The sequence below is a fragment of the Nuphar pumila genome, chromosome 11 (assembly GCF_984573655.1).
Source record: "Nuphar pumila chromosome 11, dmNupPumi1.hap1.1, whole genome shotgun sequence".
Lineage (NCBI taxonomy): Eukaryota > Viridiplantae > Streptophyta > Magnoliopsida > Nymphaeales > Nymphaeaceae > Nuphar > Nuphar pumila.
This window is the reverse complement of record NC_143259.1, coordinates 38,689,042-38,710,935: the sequence shown is the minus strand read 5'-3', so window position 1 is coordinate 38,710,935 and position 21,894 is coordinate 38,689,042. Positions and strand designations below refer to the sequence as shown.

Sequence of the window (21,894 nt, the reverse complement as noted above, 5' to 3'; positions counted from 1 at the left end):
AGATTGAGCGAATCTTCTACATCCTTAAGGTTACAGAAGGCCAGAAGGTCAACTTTGGGACCTACAGGCTGACAGACAATGCAGAGAGGTGATGGGAGACCACCCATGCAGTTCATTTCTATAACAGACCCGTGACATGGGCATAGTTTTGCAAAGTCTTCAATGCAACGTACTTTCCAAAGCATGCGAAGGATAAGAAGATGCAAGAGTTTCACGACCTGAGGCAGAATGGTACTCTAGCCGAGTATATTTTGAGGTTTCACAATTTAAAGTGTTTTTGCCCCAATCTATTTATAGAGGATCGAGATCAGGCCATGAAGTTCGCTCGAGGTCTGAAGCCAGCCTTGAGGGCTAAGGTCTTTACATGAGAACCGAGGTCACTAGATTAGGCCATTAAGGTGGCCACTCTATTGGACGACGACTGTGCAAAGATACTGAAGTCCCAGGGGAAGCAGTTTGGGCAACACTGTGGAAGCGTTTTGGCAGAAAGAGATCTTCACCACTTGCCAAAAAGGGCAAGAAGGCATATCAGCGTGAAGATCAAGGTGTAGTATGTCCTAGGTGTCACTGTAATCATCCAGGGAAGCCATGTTCTTTTGACATGGGTGTGTGCCTACAGTGTAGGTAGATGGGTCACTTCGCGAAAGAGTGTCCCTGACAGAGGAACGTTGGTGGAAAATACGCAGTGGGAGGGTATCCTCAGCCTCAATAGCAGTTACAACAATAATGACAGTATCAGGGACAACAAAAGATGGATATTGGTCGAGTGTATGCTACTATAGCAGCCGAGTTGGAGAACGATGCCGATGTTATTGAAGGTACTATTCCTATTGTTGGTTTTAGTACTACAGTGTTGTTTAAAACTGGCGCAACACACTCTTTTGTTACCACACATTTTGCTTCTTTGTTGAATCTACTGTATGTTACTCTGGGTTACACCTTAGAGATAGTTACACCTTCGAGCGGTAGGACTATTCCTCGTGAGTACCTATCAGAGGTAGAAGTGTTGATTGTTGGGCGGAATCTATCTGCCAACCTAATCATTCTGTATATGATCGGTTACAACATGATTTTGGAGATGGATTGGTTGTAGAGCACTACGCTTGTATGGAGTGTCGCAGGAGGTGGATATGTTTTGTCCACCTGGACCAACCCAGTCTTTGAGTAGAAAGCGGGTAAACCGATGGAGAAGAAGAAGTTGCTTTCAACTTTAAAGGCCCAACATCTGGTTAGATGAGGTTGTGAGGGCTTTCTTGTCAACGTGTCGTTGGTTGACCCCACTACGATCTCAATAGAAGATCTAGAGGTCGTGAGAGAGTTTGCAGATATTTTTTTTCGAGGAGCTACATGGATTACCTCCTAAGTGAGAGATGAACTTTGTCATAGAGTTGGTGCCTGAAACGACCTCAATCTCCAAAGCTTCATTCACGATGGTGTCAGATGAGCTCGAGTAGGTCAAGAAATGGTTGCAGGAATTGTCAGATAAGAGCTTCATTCGACCGAGTGTGTCATCTTGGGGAGCACCAGTGTTGTTTGTTAAAAAAGACAATTCTATACGATTATGCATCAATTATAGGATGCTAAACCAAGTGACAATTAAGAACAAATACCCTTTTATCACAGATTGAAGACTTATTTGATCAACTTTAGAAGGCTAAGGTAAATCTTAACTTGTAATTTGGGGATTTAAAGGATCACAAAGACAACTTTTGATATGATTTCTAATGGATTACAAGTATTTTCAAAGATCGACCTGAAATCAGGTTATCATCAGCTTAGGATTAGGGATGAGGATATCCCTAAGACAATATTTAGGACTTGTTATGGGCATTATGAGTTCTTGGTTATGCCTTTTGGACTCATAAATCCCCAGGCAACATTCATGGACCTCATGAATAGAATCTTTCGACTATATTTGGACGCGTTTGTGATTGTCTTTATTGATGATATTCTGATTTATTATGAGAGTAAGAAAGAGCATGAGGAGCACTTGGGGATCATTTTGAGCACCCTTAGAGAACATTAGATTTATACAAAATTCTCTAAGTGTGAGTTTTGGCTCGATCAAGTGATGTTTTTAGGTCATGTCATCTCTAAGGATGGTGTTTCAATGAACCCAACATAGGTGAGTGAATTCTTTCCATGAGCATTAGTATAAATTTTTTGAAATTCTTAAACCTTAATGGATAAACTTTTGATATTATAATAGCTGGAGGCAGTATTGAAGTGGGAGAAACCCAAGAATCATGGTGATATTAGGAGGTTTTTTGGACTGGTTGGATACTATAGGTATTTTATACAGGATTTCTCATGAATTGCTCTGTCAATGACGAAGCTTCTTCGTAAGGGAGTGGAGTTTGTATATGACGCCCAGTGTGAGGAGAGTTTTCAGATCTTGAAGCAGAAGCTTATGACTGCGCCATTGTTGATGTTGCCATCAGGGCAAGGTGGCATTGTCCTGTACACAGATGCCTCACGCACTAGTCTCGGGTGCATTCTGATGCAACACGAAAAAGTTATCTTGTATGCATCTCATCAGTTGAAGGTTCATGAGAGAAACTACACTACTCATGACCTAGAATTGGTAGCAATGGTCTTTGCTTTAAAGATTTGGAGGCATTATATATATAGTAAGAAGTTTGAGGTTTTTACAGACCATAAGAGCCTCAAGTACCTCTTTATATAAAAATAGTTAAACATGAAATAGAGGAGGTGACTTGAGTTCATCAAGGATTATGAGTTCACAATCGCTTACCATCCAAGGAAGGTGAACGTTATAGCGGATGCTCTTAGCTTCAAGGTAAAAGGAGTTTTAGCAGGCTTATGGAGTTTGACTCAGGATCTCATTGAGTGGAGACCCTTTAAAGTAGAGGACAACAAGATAACATCGCTAGTATGGCTGTGATAGAGATTATAGAGTAGATCATAGAGAAGCAGAAAGATGATCCTAAGTTTTCTCATATGGTAGTTGCATGTCAGGATGACAAGTCAACTCTACACCTTTGGGAAGATGGAAGCATCTGGTATGGAAAGAAGTTATGGGTACCTAACGACCCTCAGATCAGGGAAAAAGTGCTTGACGATGCGCATAAGAGTAAGTTTATCATACACCCTGGTAGTACAAACATGTTTAAAGACTTGCAAATGAATTACTGGTGGAGCGAGATAAAGTGGGACATAACAGAATATGTTTCGAAGTGCTTGACTTGCCAGCAAGTGAAGATAGAATATCAGAGGCCTGGGGTTTTATTGCATCAGATAGAGATCCCTCAGTGAAAGTGGAAAGGTATTACGATAGATTTTGTGCTTGGTCTACCCAGAACCCATAGGGATAAGGACGTGATTTGAATGATTATGGATTGACTCACCAAGTCAGCCAATTTTCTTCTGATCAGAACCAAGTCTTTGGAGAGTCTAGCGGATTTATACGTGCAGGAGATCGTACGACTTTACGGAGTACCTCTATCGATAATCTTGGATCGAGACCCATATTTTACGTTGAAGTTTTGGGGATAGTTATAGAAGGCTTTGGGGACTCAGTTGAAGTTCAATACGACCTTTCATCCTTAGACAGATGGTCAGTTGGAGAGGATGATTCAGACTCTAGAGGATATGCTGAGAGCATGTACCTTAGATTGGAAGGGTGAGTGGGATAAGAATATTGTATTGGCAGAGTTTACCTACAACAATAGCTATCATGCGAGTATTGACATGGCACCCTATGAAGCCCTATAAGAACAACCATGCAGATCACCAGTATATTGGGATAAGGTTGGTGTGCGTACTCTAGACACACCAGTAGTGTTAGAGCACTATAATGAGCAGGTGCACATGATTCATGATAGACTACGGGTGGCACAGAGTAGTCAAAAGAGTTATATGGATCATCGATGTTGAGAGCTCACATTCGAGGCTGAAGATTTTATTTTTGTGCGGGTTTCTTCTACCAAGAGTGTGTTCAAGTTTGAAAAGAAAGGAAAGTTCAGTCCCATATTTGTACAACTGTTTAAGGTTTTAAAGAAGGTAGGCGCAACAACATATAGAGTGGAGTTACCACCCCAGTATGTGAAGATCCATGATGTATTCCATGTGTCAATGTTAAAGAAGTATGTACCAAACCCGTTACACATGTTTCAATATAAGGATATTGAGTTATGAGAAGATTTGACTATAAATGAGTACGTAGTGGAGATCATGGATGGTAAGGAGAAAGTATTGAGATCGAAGACCATTTCCTTGGTGAAGGTATGCTGGCAACACCATGGAATTAAGGAGTGTACATGGGAGCCTAAGGCCAGCCTGATGAAGAAATGCCCTTATCTATTCGAGTAAGTACTAAATTTTGTGGACAAAATTTCTTTAAGGGGGGTAGAATGTAATATTTATGATCTTGTTTTAGTTTAACTTTTAAATTCAGATTAAAATCAGTTTTAAATTCAGACAAAATTCGAGAGTCTAAGTTGATCGAGCTGTATTTTAGACTCAAACCATGTTCCAGAAGATGCTTAGAGGGGTCACACCCAACCTTGTGGGGGTGTCAAGTGTGGTTAGGGTGACCTATAAGGGTTCAGGGGTGACTTAGTGTTATATAGATCTTGAATGTGTTAGGTTCAGATCCAAACCTGAGTTTGGATCCAATATTGATTTGGATCTTATGTTTAGATATGGATCTTTAAATTGATTTTGGATTTTGATTTTTCATTTGGTTCCTAGATCCAACCTAAATGAGGATTGGATATGGATCAAACTTTTGTATTTGGATCAAGTTTTTGGATCTGGATCATTTTAGATATGGACCTATGTGGGATCCACTCTAGGTTCTAGAGACCTCATTAGGAGGGTCTTTAAAACCCTAAAGGACTCTAGGGAGGGTGGGATGCCCTCCCCCCCCCCTAGTGGACCCCATTAATGATCAGGTTAATTAAGGTAAAATATTAGTTAATTAAATTATTTATTTAATTAATTAAGTAGTTAGTTAAGATAATTCTTGTAGAGGACTCTTAGAAATTAGCATAGGATAGAGTTTGAGTGGGATTAGGACTCTAAGGAGGGGACGCCCCCACTTAGTGAATTTTCTAATGTAAAAAAAAGGAAAAAAAGTGAGAAGTATATCTCATTTATCTTCTTCTTTCCTATTCCTATTCTTCTTCCCCTTCTTTGTTTCTTTCTTCCATTTTGTAACTTTTTCAGCAGCCATTGAAGCTTCTCTATTGTTTGAAGATGGGAGATGAAGGTTGATCTACGTTTAAAAACCCGATTAAGGTAGGTACATCAATAGCATAGGCATAATTTTTTTTAAACGCATGAAATATGCGTGGGATGATTTTCAGATCTAAATCAATGAGGATCAGACCTTGAAGCATCTCTCTAAGATTGATTTTCAATATAGAGAACATGTTTTGGTGGATCCATGTCACCATAGATTTAAAAAGAAAATTGATTTTCGATAGACAATTTTTGGGCTTTCAATGTGAAAAACGATTTGGAAAAAACTTGTTCCTTGTTATTTGTTAGATCTTATTTATATCAACATGTTTAAGATATTAATATTAGATTATATTGATAAAATATAAGTTCTATAAGTTTTGAAATTTTGATATATGCTTGAATCCATGTTCTTTTATGTGAAAAACCGTTTGAAAGAGAGGTTTGGCAAAAATGTTTTTAGGGTTTTGATTTTTTTATATAAAGAAAGTTGATCTGAGCATATATGGTAGATTATTTCATGTTTATCATGATTAAACATGTTATTGCATAAAACAACTATGATTTCATGATTGTTTAGGGTTTCTTGTGATTCTTTCATAAATGAAATTATATTTAAGATATTCTATGGAGGTTTTCTGATTCTTGGATGATATATGTTAATATTTAACATTAATATGATCAAATATATATTGTATGATGATGTAAATATGTTTAGATCATCAAAAATCATGATTGTATGGATTTTTACCTTAAATTTTGTTCGTGCTTAATGGATCTTGCATAAGTTTGAATCTTGGCTAGTCTATCCTCTCTTTTATCTTGACTCATTTTAAAAACAAATCGACATCTCTATGAAAATGAGGTTAATAAACTAAAATAAAAATAAAAATAAAAATATTAAAATATTCTACACATATAGGGTTTGAATTTAGAATCTTGTTTCATTCCATTTAGATCAGTTTTGAGGCTGAAATGTCCATTGCAATAAAGCACAGGTTTTCTGCCTGTTAGCAAAGTTGTTCCAACCAAAGATTTTGATAGTTCTAAAACCCTAAGCAAAATTGATCAAAATAAATTGAGAAAAATCTGGGCGAAAGCTACGATATATAAGAAGGTCCTGTAAAAAGGTTTTTGTCAAAAGATTCTTTTGTAAGTCTAAAGAAATTTCCCAAACCGGGGATGAATTCCTGTAGTTGACAGGATCTGTCTTATATTTTTCCTTAACATGGTTTAGTTCTAGAATTTTTCTGATTTTATTAGAATGAATTTTGCAATCCTGTTTCTTGGACTATGTTCTTGAGATATGGAGTTCATCTAGTAAAATTGAGAGTGAAATTCGGTTCCTATGATTTTTGGTAGGTTTTTTAAGATCAGATTAATATGGATTCGAACTACACAATATGACATATATGGATGCCTAATTATATTTTACCTTATGCAGCATGATTATGGATGTTTATATTGAAATTTAATCTGATATGCATGCAAACTGAATGTATTTCATATTATTCTTGATCTATAAGCATTCATATGACAAGCATGTTAATGAACATTGTGCATCATAAGGCATGATCAGTGTAAAGTAATTGGTTACACATGTTTGCTTCTTGAAGCATGATCATGATTGCATATGGTTACAACCTTTATGTATGCATGTGGGCATATGATATGGTAATAATGATGTGTGATATGAGCATGTATGTCTTTCAAGTGTGAGCATGGGTTCGGTGGAACCTATGGGTGCCTGCAGTGCACCAAGGAAAGAAAAGATATCCATGTATATAATCATATAATTGTCTTGTAGAGGCCAGGCTCATGGTGTGAACTGTAGGTGTTTGAATGAATCAAAACAAAATTGCTTATGGAATCTCTAGTGGAGAGATTAGGCTTGTGAGCCCGGGTGTGTGTACTGTGAGCACATGCAATTTAATTAATAAGCCTAATAATTAAATAACACCCATAACCCATTCAGACCAGGCCCATTGGACTGAGAACCACTTTGAAGAGAGTGGGGCTACACACGACTGGTTGACTGTTGTTTGGTTTTTAGAGGGAAATGGCATCTCTCTGGTCCCTAGTCTTCGATTGTAGGGGGGCCAGACTATCAGGTGTCCTAGGTGATATGTCCAAAATCTCTATAGAGTACAAATCGATTTCGTGTTGGATCAGTGGAAGTTTCTCTCGGTCACAGACCGTTCTAGTGGAACCTCAATGTGAGATTGCAGATTCTTCAATTCAATGAGGTTAATAAAATACATGGTATAATAAACCTCTCATTAGATTAGCCGAATTAAAGTTAAGAATCCGGGAGTGTACCTTCGAGCAGGAAGAAAAGTGGAACAAAAGAATTAAGTATGGAATCATTGAAATATTTCAGTTTGTGCATAAATTGTTATTTCATTGGCATAATGTATTATAGCATGTTTACCCTATAATATGAATGCAATCATGATTAATTATTTAGATGTAAATTATGCTTAATTCTGACATGTTATGTCGTATGATTTAGATGATATCTAAAAAAGTGTTGATGCTCATTTCTGTGATTAGAATATTTCTGTTCACGTGTTTTGGTGATTATCTGCTGAGACTGTGGACTTGTGCAGGTAATGAGTAGGATGGAGGGTGATGACAATAGGCTCACAGTGGTGCCAAGAGAGTCACAGTTCTTTAAGGCTTTTAAGGAAACTGATACATTTTGTTATTATTTGATTTGTTTAAGTCTTGTAAACTCTAATAATGGTTAAGACTAGTGTTTGATTTATTTTAACGCAAACTATTATTTGATTTAGTTATTCTAGTCTTACACATGTATGTGTTGTATCTGTAACCCACTCAAGGCTTGAATCAAATTTAAAAAGAGTTTTTGTTGTGTTCTTAAAAATCGTGTGAAGGAGTTTTAAAAAAAAAACCTAAGATTTTGGTTTCAAAAATTGGGGTGTTACAATAATGGTATTGTACCACCATAACTTATGATGCATATATACTTGATTTACATAAATCTAAGCTCTTAACACAAAATCTAACCATTGAATTAAGTTTAGCATGTTTTATTTACTATTTTAATTTGTTAAAGTTGACTCAAATATGATGTCATATTATTTCTAAACTACCATTATTTTTATGCATTCTGAGCCATTGATTTTTACCATCTCAAAAGTTAATTATGTGGTGTCTTAAACATGATAAAACCTTCTAACACAGTAAATAAATTATGCTAAACACATTTATATGCTTAAATCTATCATTTGGTGGCTAGATCCATACAAATAAGATTATCTACTATAGTGAGGTATCATGGTACAAAACACCATATATATATATATATATATATATATATATATATATATATATATATATATATATGGGGGCTTCTACAATGGTATTGTAACACCATAACTTATGGTGCATACACACTAGATTTACATAAATCTAATCTCCAAACACAAAATCTAACCTTTGGATTATGTTTAGCATGCTTTATTTACTATTTTCATGTGTTAAAGTTGACTCAAATATGATGTCTTATATCATTTCTAAACTACCATTATTTTCATGCAATGTGAGCCATCAATTTTTACCATCTCGGAAGTTAATCTTGTAGTGTCTTGAACGTGATAAAATCTTTTAACATAGTAAATAAATCATGCTAAATTCATCTATATTATTAAATTTATCATTTGGTGGCTAGATCCAAACAAACAAGAGTGTGTCCTACAAAGATGTATCATGGTACAAAACCAACACACACACACACACACATATATACATATATATAGTACCAAACATATTAGAGCCCATTTCACGTTCTGGGTTTTAAGTGTTTTATGATAGATCTAAACCATTAGATGTGTTTAGCATGATCAATTTAGTGAGAATCAACTCTTGGATCATGTTTTTTCGATGAAAAAAATGTTTTTTTGATGAAAAAATGTTTTTTTGAGTCAGAAAAAATTGGTGTTTTCATAGCCATTGATTTTGGGTCACTGAAAAACCAATATATAAGTTAGATTTCAACAATCCAAAAGTCGGTTTCCACTAAACAAAACCTATAGATCACATCTAAAGTGTTAGATGTGAGAAAAAATACTCAAAACTATGATTTTTTAAAGGGCCTAATGAGACCTAAGGAAAAAGGGGGCCTAAGGAACACATTAATCATATATATATGAATGAAAGGGGACTATACAAAAAAAGATGGTCCAAAATCTACAACCGGCAATGATCAAACAATGTTTCTTCTCTAACAATTTAGTTTTTCATGGATTGGACTCTACATATTGGAATTTTATCATTTATTCAGTAAGCATTAGATAGTATGAATTTTTGATATTTGGATGGCCCTAGAGAACATCTTGAAGATGGTGTTTCAGACTCACGACAAACACTATAAGTTCCTAGTGATACCCTTTGGCCTCACCAACAACCCTGTCATATTCCAGGGTCTCATGAATGACATTTTTAAGCCCTACTTGTGTAAGTTTATATTGGTCTTCTTCAATGACATTTTGATCTACACTCCTACCTAGGAAGACCACCTGCAACACTTGCGGATTGTCGTGGATATCCTTGTCGAACGCTGCTTGTACGCCTGACGCTCCAAGTAAAGTTTTGGGCAGACATGTGTTCAATACTTATAACACATCATTTTGGGGCAGGAGGTGGAGGTTTACCACAACAAGATCGAGGCCATACAAAGCTGGTTGGTTCCCCAATCTAACAAGGGACTATAGGGTTTCCTTGGTTTTATGGGGTACTACCGCAAGTTTGTGCGGGGTTATGCACAGATTGCCCACCCCCTTAAATATCCATCCTATTGAAGAAGGGGGCCTTCTGCTGGAATGAAGAAGCTGCCAACCCCTTCTAGTCTTTAAAGAATGCCATGACCCACGCTCGCGTATTGGCCCTACCTGATTTTATAAAGACCATGGTGGAAATAGATGCTATGACTCGTGCTCCCGTCGGGGTCGAGAGTAGGGGTTGTCCTCACGCAAGAGGAGCACCCCTAACCTATTCCGGTAAGGTGATTATGGAGGGAAAGTGCAGACTCTTGTCGTATGCAGAGTTCCTAGTCATTACCCTCACTATGGGCAAGTGACAGCCGTACTTAATTGGTCAATATTTCATGGTTCATAGAGACCATCACAGCTTGTAGTATATGCTCAAACAGAAGGGTGAGTACCCTGACTCAGCAGAAGTGGATCTCAAAGATCCTCAACTATGACTATGAGATTCAGTACTGCAAGGGTTCTAACAATCAAGTGGCAGATGTGCTCTTGCGGTGTGGAGATGAGGATGAACTTTCATGCATCAGCATGACAATAGTGATGTTCCCATTCTTGGACGTCCTTCGATGGGAATATGATGCACACAATTCTTGGACGTTCACGTGATCGAGAATGAAGAAGCAGGTGTGTCGGCTAGTTGTGTAGTGTGATGTGTGTCAGAGGGTCAAGTACGAGGCCATCTCGCTTTTTGGGTTACTGCAACCCCTGCTTGTACCCGATTGTGTATGGGTGGACATCTCAATGGACTTCATTGATAGGCTTCCATCTGTCCAGGGAAGTTCCACGATTTTGGTGGTAGTGGTCCATCTGACCAAGTATGGGCATTTCTTCATTGTGTCACATTCCTACACCACCAAGATCACAGTCAAGATGTTCATATGTGAGGTGCTTTGTCTGTATGATATGCCTCATATTATAGTTAGTGATCACGATCCCTTGTTTATTATCATATTTTGGGTAGATTTTTTTTATTACAAGGGGAGAATCTGGCAAAAAGTATTGCATACCATCCTCAGACTGGTAGATAGATGGAGGTGCTAAACAGTTGCCTAGAGGACTACCTTCATACATTCATGGGTGACTGACCCAATGGCCTGGGTGAGGCTCCTGCCCTGAGCTGAGTGGTTCTACAACATGACCTACCATTAAATAATACATGGGACTCTATTTCGAACCATATATGGAAGGTCACCACCCACCATTGCAGGTCATGTCAGAGGTTCAACACAAGAAGATGTCATGGAAGCCTCACTGCTTGAGCGAGATCAATTGTTGTAGTTACTTCAACACAACATGACTACTACCCAAGAGCGTATGAGGCATGCGTATGACAATAAGCATCACCATGATAGTTTTAAGTGGGCAAGCACATACTCCTTCGATTGTTATCCCACCGACAAGGCACCATTCGACATATCCCACATCATAAGGGTTAACCCCTAGATAAACCTCTGAACCTGCCTAACCTGAGGAAAGCATCACAACCCCAATCCACTCGCATACTAGGAAAACGATGATATAGACGAGACTGTCACCTTGTCAATAAGGTACTCGTGCAGTGGAGCGAAAATGAAGAAACGTGGGAAGAAGAGGATCGGATTTTGACTAGCTTTTTGGAGTTCTCACCTTAAGGATAATGTGAGTTTAGGAGGGGTGGATTATTATGGACTGCCCAGGAGGACCTGATTCCCATGACCCATCACTTGGATCTAGATTCAATCCAGAGGAGTCCTAGAGTCCCCATCAGAAGAGACATCCGAGAGTCCCCCAGCTCAAGAGGATGCCCCTCCTTGTGGGAGTCCTACCCCACTTGGGATAGGACTCCCACAAGGATCAAAAGTGCAGACTCCGTAGAATGGGACCCACCTGTCAGTACGAGGTTCAACCGTTCCTTGAGCCTTTACCAGTGGTAATTGAACCAAGGATCAAAAATGTGTTTAGCTAGGCTCAAATATCTAAATTATGCACATTTTCCTAAATGCACAGAGAATCAGGCACGTGCTATGAAATTCTTGAAAAATGCACATTTTGAAGAGATGATGTTTGCTCCTGATATTCAGAAAATGCTTGGAAAATGAATTCCTTGAAAATCATGAATTGCATTGGAAATCTCTTTCTAACTGGAAAATTGATTCTCAGGATAATTAAAATTTTGAGAAAATCAATTTGTGAAATAATTTGAACACATTTTATGAGAAAATCATTTTTTTAATGAAGTGAATCAGTAAAAAGCATATGGTTCTTTGAAATATTTTCATGATGCAAATTGAATGAAATGAATGAATGTAATTTCAAAGAATATTTTTTGAGGATTTTGAGGAAATCTTTTTGAGAAATGTAGTAAATTTTTGAAGTTAGCCTAAGAGTGTAGGCTAAATATAGCTAATACGAAGATAATAAATCTGGGTCTCGTTCGTATTACGACTATGGCCATAAATACGAACTCCACCGAGTTTGTCAACTCCCTAAAAGCTTGTGCACGTGCCATTCATGTTAACCATAGTGGATTTGAAAAAATGCAATGAATTGCCATACATGAGATATCAGAATTTACGAAAGCAAAGTATATGCAATGCACCCTATTCTATACAGAAATGTAACTCTTATTCCAATATTGTATCTGATATTTACATTGAATTGAATAAGAAAAAGAAATAAAAGAATAAAGTCTTTCACTTGAATATTCTTGCAAAACTAGAAAATGGGTTAGCACAGATATGTAGAGTTATCTGGATTTATCCAAAAATATCGAGAAATTATCAGATTTTATCTAGATATAAACCCAATTCATACCTCCCTAATATAAACATAAGAAATGAATGACGCTAAAGTATAAAAATTTTGAAAATAAGATTAAAAAATTCAAAATTGGGATGAAAATGACCAAAATACCTCTGATAACAAGACTATGGCCTTGAAATCAGGGTTTTCAGAAAGATATTTTGTAAAATAAGAGTTTTGAAATCCAAATGAATGTAAATGAAAATAAAATTAAACACAAGATGATATGACATGATTGAATGCATGAAAATATGAAAAATAAAAGATCGTAAATTCGAAATTGAGGTGAAAATGACTAAAATGCCCCTGATAACCAGATTATAGCTTTGAAATCAGGGTTTTCAAAAATAATTTTTCTAAAAATGAAAATTTTGAAATGCAAATGAGATTGAAATCAAACATAATATGATATGATATGATCTATATACATGCTAAAACCCTAAAATGCAAAAAAAAATATCACAAAAATACTGAATTTCGCTTGAGTTTTGCCTGAATTTGATAGTTTAACTAACACACATGGCAATTTAACTCAAAATGAAACAAATTTGGCATGGACACCTATATTAATCCTAAGAATGGAATGAAATATAAAAATTAATTTTTTTTGTATTTTTTAATATATAAATTCAATAAAAAAACCGTAAAATGCATGATTTTTGCCTTTTAGCCTACATTTTTCCTAATGACAACCTAATTTTGAATAGTAATTTACCATGAAAATGCACCAAATTTTGCAAGGTGACAGAGGACAGTTAGGCAATTATTTTTTCCTTTTATATACTTGGGATTTGACCTATGGTCAGAGAGCTACAACTCCGGCAACCTAGGTCAGAATCCGATGAGTTTGAGATTGCAGGCAAACTGACAGATTTTCACAACAATTAGGAGAAAAATAGTAAACTACAACCAAATTTATGAAAAATTAGGAGAATGTTGCAGACACACAGAGGAATAACTTCTTCTTTTACAGTGTTGGCATCTGACTTACGGTTACAAAAGACACATTGTATTATGAGACCCCTAATTCTGACAAAATTGAAATAACAGAGAATCAACCAGTAAATTTGTAAACTCTAAAACAAATAGTAACATGCATTCTAAAATCTTGGAATTCTGGGAAATGACATAGAATACAAAGAGAAACAATTTCTCTTTTTACAGTTAGAGCATCCAGCTTACCGGTTGGAGTGCCACGATCGATTTAAGTCAATCTAGGCCCTGACAAACCTGTAACAGGTATAACACAATGGTCTGCAAAACCTAAATTTTGATAGATAGTAACCCTTATCAGAAAAATCCCATAAAATCCAGTAACATAATAGGTATTTCCATGAATCCACTTTATTTTACAGAGGGTGAATCGGATCTCCCATGAGGGAGATCTCAGATTAACAAGTCTGCAATAGATATGCCCAGCGTTTTCACATAGTTGAAAACCTGGTTTAATTTTTTATTTTTGATTTTTAAAATGGGGTTACATAAATCAAATCAATCCAATTTTTTGGCAGGAGATCACAGACAGATAGGGGTATTCATAACTAAATTTTCAATATTTATTGACAAAAGAATAAGCATGAAATGACGACTAGACTACACACATGGATTAAATTTATAAACTATCAATGAAACTTCAATAAGACTAAATTAAATAAATGAAATAAATAAAAATGATATAATAAAATTAAACATACTATCTAAAACATGAAAGCTATATAAGAAATAATAAGAAAATAGAAAACAATTGGGGAAGCATGCTTGAAATTCATTTTAGCTACTCGGAACGAGGGATTTCATCCATTGAATGGATGGATCATCTCATCCATATAGCCCTAAACCAATGTAAAATATAAAAAGGAGAGGAGATTCATTACCTTGGGGAAACTTGTGATGATGGAGCTGCTGAAGACGGCTGCTACACAGTGAAGGCTGGAGATCTTGGTGTGACTAGGGTCGTGGTGGCTATGGCATCAACGAAGAGGGTTGCAATGGCTGGGCGTCCCCTTTAAGGTGTTGGAGCAATGGTGACTGGGGCACCGGTTGGAGGGGAGCTACTTCTTGCTGGAAGAAGGTTGAAGATGGTGGAGGTAAGTTGTTCAAGTGGATGGAAGAGATGCAGCAATGAGCACTGCTGAAGGAAAGAGTGTGTGTGTGTGTATGTGTGTGTGTGTGTGTGAGTGAGAGAGAGAGAGAGGCGTGAAACGGAGAGAGGAGGTTATGCGTGGATGTGTGTTGGGAATTAGAAAGGGTTGAAAAGGAGAGAGAGGAGGATAGGAATGCTCCAGCCGTGTGATAGGTCTTAGGGGATTTAGAAAGGGGGTAAATGATTAATAGTGAAGGGGAAAGGGAGAAGGAAAGGAGGGAAAGAAAGAAGGAAAGAAAGGGGAAGAAAGAAGGAAAGAAAGAAGGAAGAAAGGGAGGAAAGGGAAAAGGAAAGAAGGAAGAAAGGGAAAAAGAAGAAGAAAAGAAGAGGAGGAGATGGGGCTGGCGACAAGGGGGAACAGGGAGGAAGGAGAAGGAAGAAAGAAAAGAGAAGAAAAAAAGAAAAGGAAAGAAAGAAGAAGCAGAAAAAGAAAGAAAAGGGAAGAAGAAATGAAATGAAAAAGAGAGGGAAAAGAAGAAGAAAGGAAAGAAAAAGAGAGAGAAGAAAAGGAAAGAAAGAAGAAGAAGGGGGGAAGGGAGGGAAATTGGAGAGAAAGAGAGGGGGTCGACCCCCCCTGTGGGGTCCACCCCTCTTCTAGGTAGAAATAAATAATAAAAAAAATAAAAGAAAATCAAATAAAACAAAAAAAGAAAAGACTTTTTTTTCTTTTGGAAAACTCAAAGTGTGGCGCCACATTGGAAGTGGGCCCACACACTATTTTGAAGTTCATTTTGGAAACCAAAGGGGTGAAATGGTTTCTCAAAAAAAAAATTTGTATGAAATGAGCTATTTTTGGCAACTTTAAAATAAAACTCAGAATTTGAAATTCTATACCCCTTTTGCAGAGCATAGTTTAAAATTTTGAAAATCAAATTTAAAAGTAATCAAGATTGTTTTCTTGGGAAAATATTTTCAAATTTAGAGTCCTTGGGGTAAAAATATCAATTTTGAAAACGTAGGGTTTGAAATTGATTTTGAAAAGCTTTAAAATTTGAATCTGGATTGGAATTTTCAAAATTGGAGTTCAGGATCTCGTAAATGAAATGAAATGAGATGAAATGATGAGAAATGATATGAAATGCCATGCAAAATGCATACCCTGAATAAAGAATTTTAGATATTGGACCCTGATTGACAGTTGTACCAATTCAGAAAGTGGTAAAATTGATAAAAATGGGCAAAATGGTTTTTGTCTCTGTCGGGCCCAGAGTGACACTGAAAATTGAGGTTTTAACTAGTTTGAACTCTAATGAACTGGGTTCTAGGGTTTCAGAACTCAAATGAACTGACACGACACTAACTCAACTAAACTTCTAAACTGAATTGTCAAGAAATGCTGCCATTTTCAGAGGAATGGTGAGAAATGGTCACTGGAGTAAAGTGGATTGCGAACAAGAGCTGGGTTTGAGCTGGAATAAAGATTAGTAAGACTGAGATGAACTAAAACTGAAGCTCAAACACTAACTCAACTGACTGGACTTAGCTCAATTTCAGCTAAAATTGGCTAAAATGGACTCCTAGACTGCAGGAAATGGATTTGAACTGGAACTGGAGCACTTGAACTCATGGTGAACTCAAGATAGACTCAGAAGAATAGGATTTACTAGGAATAACTGTCTTGAAGACAATTGGCTTAGATTTGAACTAGAAATGAGCTCATTTCTGAGAAAATGAACCCATTTTGGCAGGAATGACCACAAATGAACTCATTTTGGTAGGAATGACCAGAAATAAACATGATCTGCTCACTATGAGCTCAGGTGAGCTAGAAATGATTGACATTCTAACTATTTTGAGCTTAAGAATGAACTTGGTCGACTCTGACTGACAGGGTTCTAGGATGACCTAGGGGTAAAATGGTAATTTTCCTAGTGAAAGTAGGTAAAATGGTAACTTCTTAAGACGGACTCGGGGTTGGACTCCTGTACTGACCTATCAGGGTTGGCATCCACACGAGAGGGATGTTTGAGAATGGATGAGAAAAATTTTGGGTGTTTACAAATGCCCCCTTTTGCTACTAAGTCGGTATAAGGTCGAGCTTAGTGGCAAAGAAAAGCACACCAAATTTGAGCTATATTTAAAAAAAATGCCTCAGTTAAAAGGATCTGACTGGGTATAAAGAAATTAGCCCTGATGAAAATGGTAGTTATGAAATGGAGAATAAAGAAGAAAGATTTGCTTCATTGAAATGAAGTTCAGGTTTTGTCCTTAACCTGGATGGGACGAAAAAATACCTCGTGTAGAAACGAGGCTTAGGTTTGACCCTTAACCTGATCGAAAAATGAAATACCTCATCAGAATGAGGCTTAGGTTTAACCCTTAACCTGATCGGGGGATGGAAATGATAAATGTCATTTATAAGAGGTAAAATTGAAAGGTGAATAAGACAATTCTCTTGAAGAGGAATAAGGCAACTCTTTCGACAATGCGAAAGACGAACAAGGTAATCCTTTCAAAGTGAAGGCAACTTTTTCGACAACGTGAAAGGCAAACAAAACAATCATTTCAACGAGAAATAAGGCAACTCTTTCGACCACGCAAAAGATGAACGAAGCAAGTCCTTTCAAGGAGAAGTAAGGCAACTCTTTCGACAATGCGAAAGACGACAAAGGATATCCTTTCAACGAGAAATAAGACAACTCTTTCGACAACGCGAAAGATAAACAAGACAATCTTTTTGAATGGACGTAAGGCAACTCTTTCGACAATGCGAAAGATGACAAAGGCTATCCTTTCAGAGAGAAGGTGAGGCGAATCTTTCAACAACGTGAAAGATGACAAAGGCTATCCTTTCGGAGAGAAGGTGAGGCGAATCTTTCAACAACACGAAAGACAATAAAGGTTATCCTTTCGGAGAAAAGTGAAGTGAATCTTTCAACAACACGAAAGACGACAAAGGCTATCCTTTTAGAGAAAAGGTGAGGCAAATCTTTCAACAACGCGAAAGACGACAAAGGCTATCCTTTCGGAGAGAAGAGATGCAATTCTTTCAACAACATGAAAGACGAATAAGGCTATCATTTCAGAGAGGAGAGATGCAATTCTTTCAACAACGCGAAAGACAAATAAGGTTATCATTTCGAAGAGGAGAGATGTAATTCTTTCAACAATGCAAAAGACGAATAAGGCTATCCTTTCGGAGAGGAGAGATGCAATTCTTACAACAACGTGAAAGATGAATAAGGCTATCCTTTCGAAAAGGAGAGGCAAATTCTTTCAACAACGCGAAAGATGAATAAGGCTATCCTTTTAGAGAGGAGAAATGCAATTCTTTCAACAACGTGAAAGACAAATAAGACTATCATTTCGGAGAGGAGAGGCAAATTCTTTCAACAACGTGAAAGACGAATAAGGCTATCCTTTCAGAGAGAAAGTGAGGCGAATCTTTCAACAATGCGAAAAACGACTAAGGCTACTCTCTCAAGGAGGAAAAAGGTGATGCTAGAATGTGTCAAAATGGGCATCGAGTTTTTTACTTCATATCGGGATAGTTAGAAAATATTGCCAAAATGATAAAAATTTATCGTTGATTCAAAATAATTGAAAGTGATGTACATTGGTGCAAAAATATTCACTTTTGTCTACCTGAAGTATTACCTCCAATTGGGCTTAACTCTGTAGAATCAAGATTTAAATTCAAATTGCTTGCGATTGACTTTCTTTCAAGGAAGCTATCAATTTCCTTGATACGAACAAATAGAAAGGATTAACATTGTGAAAGCAATTGGTGAAAGAATATTAATAATAGAATTTCACAAAATTAAAGAAGATTCTTAGCAGTTTGATATTCTGGATTTTCCCATGATGATCTTTTTACACTCTCTTTGAGACAGACTTTGAGCTCTCTTGGAATTTTACAAGAATTTCATTGCATCAACCTTCAACTTGGAGATGCTCTGATTTTTCTTTCTTCTTTTTTTTTTGGAAGGGTACGTCACAAATTCCTTTAACTTGGAGATGTTTCGAGCCTTCTTTGGTCCCAAGGATTATATTGATGATATTGTCTCTTTGATTGAAATCTCTATCGATGATAGCATTGATCAAATATCTTTTAGGGATTGACAGGAGGTTCATCGCATCAATTTTCAACTTAACGATGATTTGAACTTTCTCTTGAAGGATACGTCAGATACTCCTTCAACTTGAAGATGTTCCAAATTTTCTTTGACCCCGGGGATCTAACTCGTCCACCATCTTCAACTTGACAATATTTGAGAGATCCCTTTTATAGATATACAATTGCAGCTTGATATTTATTGAAGAGATATTGAAATTGAGTGAATTTTTCTTTATCGCCTAGGATATTTTCACTGCCTTATTACCACAAAAATGCTCTTTAAAAATGTGTTATTGAGTGCGATCAATATCAATCACTTACGACCTTGCGACAATATTGAATTTTCTTTGCTGACCATATCGAGGATTTATTCTTCATCCTTTTGGTTGGCCAAAAGAAAGATTTTGAATTTTGAATCCTTCGCAAAAGCTTCACCCTTTTGGAAAGAATACTAAAGGCAATTTGAGGTAATTCTTTATGCAATAAAAGCTTGAGATCAACAATTATTTTTTATACAATTTGGCAAAATATTGTTAAAATCCTTGGTGAAAGAAATCGCTTGACATCCGAGTTGGCACATCCATGGGATGAGGCTTAAATTCAAAGGTAAATCCAATACGAAGTTGAAATTTTGAAGGTAAGTCCTGACACAATGCTGGATTTTGAAGGTAAGTCCAACTCAGAAGTTGATTTTGAAAGAACGACCGAGTTGAAACTCAGATCTTGTAAGGTTAACTACAAAATTTGAGTCGGAACTTGAGTCTTTAAAGGAAAACTAGGAAGTTTGGTTTTGAAGGAAAGAAAATTCGAGTCGAAACTCAAATCTTCAAAGGAAAACTATACCAATTCAGATTTAAAGGAGAGAAAATTTGAGTCAAAACTCGAATCCCAAAGGAAAAAACTAGACCAATTAAGAAGGAAAAGAAATTTGAGTCGAAACTCGAACCCTAAAGAAAAAACTTATTCAATTCGAATTTAAATGAAAGAAAATTCGAGTTTGAACTCAAATCCTAAAGGAAAAACTATACCAATTCAGAAGAAAAGAAAATTCGAGTCGGAACTCGAATCTCAAAGGAAAAACTATATCAATTCAGAAGAAAAGAAAATTCAAGTCGAAACTCGAACCCTAACGGAAAAACTTATCCAATTCGGATTTAAAGGAAAGAAAATTCGAGTTGAAACTCAAATCCTAAAGGAACAACTCTATCAATTGAGAAGAAAAGGAAATTTGAGTCAAAACTCGAACCCTAAAGAAAAAACTTATCTAATTCGGATTTAAAGGAAAGAAAATTTGAGTCGGAACTCGAATCTCAAAGGAAAAACAATATCAATTCAGAAGAAAAGGAAATTCGAGTCATAACTCGAACTCTAAAGGAAAAACTTATCCAATTCGGATTTAAAGGAATGAAAATTCGAGTTGGAACTCTAATCCCAGAGGAAAAACTATATCAATTCAGAAAGAAATGAAATTTGAGTCGGAACTTGAACCCTAAAGGAAAAACTTATCCAATTTGGATTTAAAGGAAAGAAATTCTAGACAGAACTCAAACCCTAAAGGAAAAACTTATCCAATTCGGATTTAAAGGAAAGAAAATTTGAGTCAAAACTCGAATCCCAAAGGAAAAACTAAATCAATTCATAAGGAAAGGAAATTCGAGTCGGAACTCAAATCCTAAAGGAAAAACTTATCCAATTCGAATTTAAAAGAAAGGAAATTCGAGTCGAAACTCGAATCCCAAAGAAAAAATTAAATCAATTCAAAAGGAAAGGAAAATCGATGCGAAACCCGAATCCTGAAGGAAAATTAAATCAATTGGAAAGAAAATTCGAGTCGAAACTCGAATACCAAAGGAAAAAGATTCCAACCTAGAAGTTGGATTTGAAAGAAAAGAAGTCCGAGTCGGAACTCGGATCCTTAAAGGAAAATTAATTTTGAAGGAAAACCCGAGTCAGAACTCGGATCTTTAAAAGGAAAAATCTTCCGACCTGGAAGTTGAATTTTGAAAGGGATCGGCAACAATATTTAACTGAACTTGAAGATTTTGAATTTTTCAAAGATGAGAAATTTATTCAAAATTCTTGACCCGAAATGGTTTAGGATTAGAACTCTTTATGATGGTCTCAGGATTATCCCTTGTCCTGAAGGGAAAGTGAATTTGATACAAATGGATGCAAGTGAATGCAAATAGATGCAAATGAAATGTAAGTGAAATGCAAATAAATGATGAAAGATTTTGTTTGATCCTGCCTGCATACAGGGTGTTTTAAAAATAATTTTTTTTAAAAAAAATGTCCTAGTGTAATGGGAGAAGAAGATTTTGAACAACAAGATAAATGATTGGCTTTTTAAAAAACACTCTTTAAAGGTGACAAAGCAACTGACTTTTGATTAATTCAGGAGGGACTCTAAAGAGGGTCATTCCTCATGAAAGGACATTTTGCAGAGAAAGAGAACAAAAGGTGGCATCAAGCTTGTGAGGAAAATTGACAATTTTATTGATGCATTGAAGAAAAAATGACAAATCAAAGAGAGATAAACGGGATTACATCAACCCTTTAAAATAATAAAAGCAAGATGAGAAATGGGAAGATACTGGCATTGTCAGCTTCTTGAGTGATTGAGGAAAAAGCTCAGTCAGGATGACTGGTCCTCCTTTTCATCTTCAACGAGAAGATTCTTATCAATGCAGTCCTGAACGATATTCTTGAAGACAAAACAATGGTCAGTATCGTGTCCTACTGCCCGATGAAATTTGTAGAACTGGTCCATGAATCTTCCCATGATCATGGGAGGATCCGTGACTCTTGAGAGCTTTACCAATTCCTTGGTCAACATATACTTAAGGATTTCATCGAGAGGCTGCTCAAGAAAAGTAAACTCGCGATCGTTACCCCAACCATCCCGCTTTATTTTTTCT

The 21,894-nt window shown here is 36.5% G+C and overlaps 1 protein-coding gene across 1 annotated transcript; it reads left to right on the top strand.

Moving 5' to 3' along the window:
* Positions 1 to 751: 751 nt before the first annotated feature.
* LOC149822283 (uncharacterized) lies at positions 752 to 1,093 on the top strand. Its single transcript, XM_089980247.1, has one exon. It carries the CDS (start codon positions 752 to 754, stop codon positions 1,091 to 1,093), a length of 342 nt encoding a protein of 113 aa, XP_089836373.1.
* Positions 1,094 to 21,894: the final 20,801 nt, after the last annotated feature.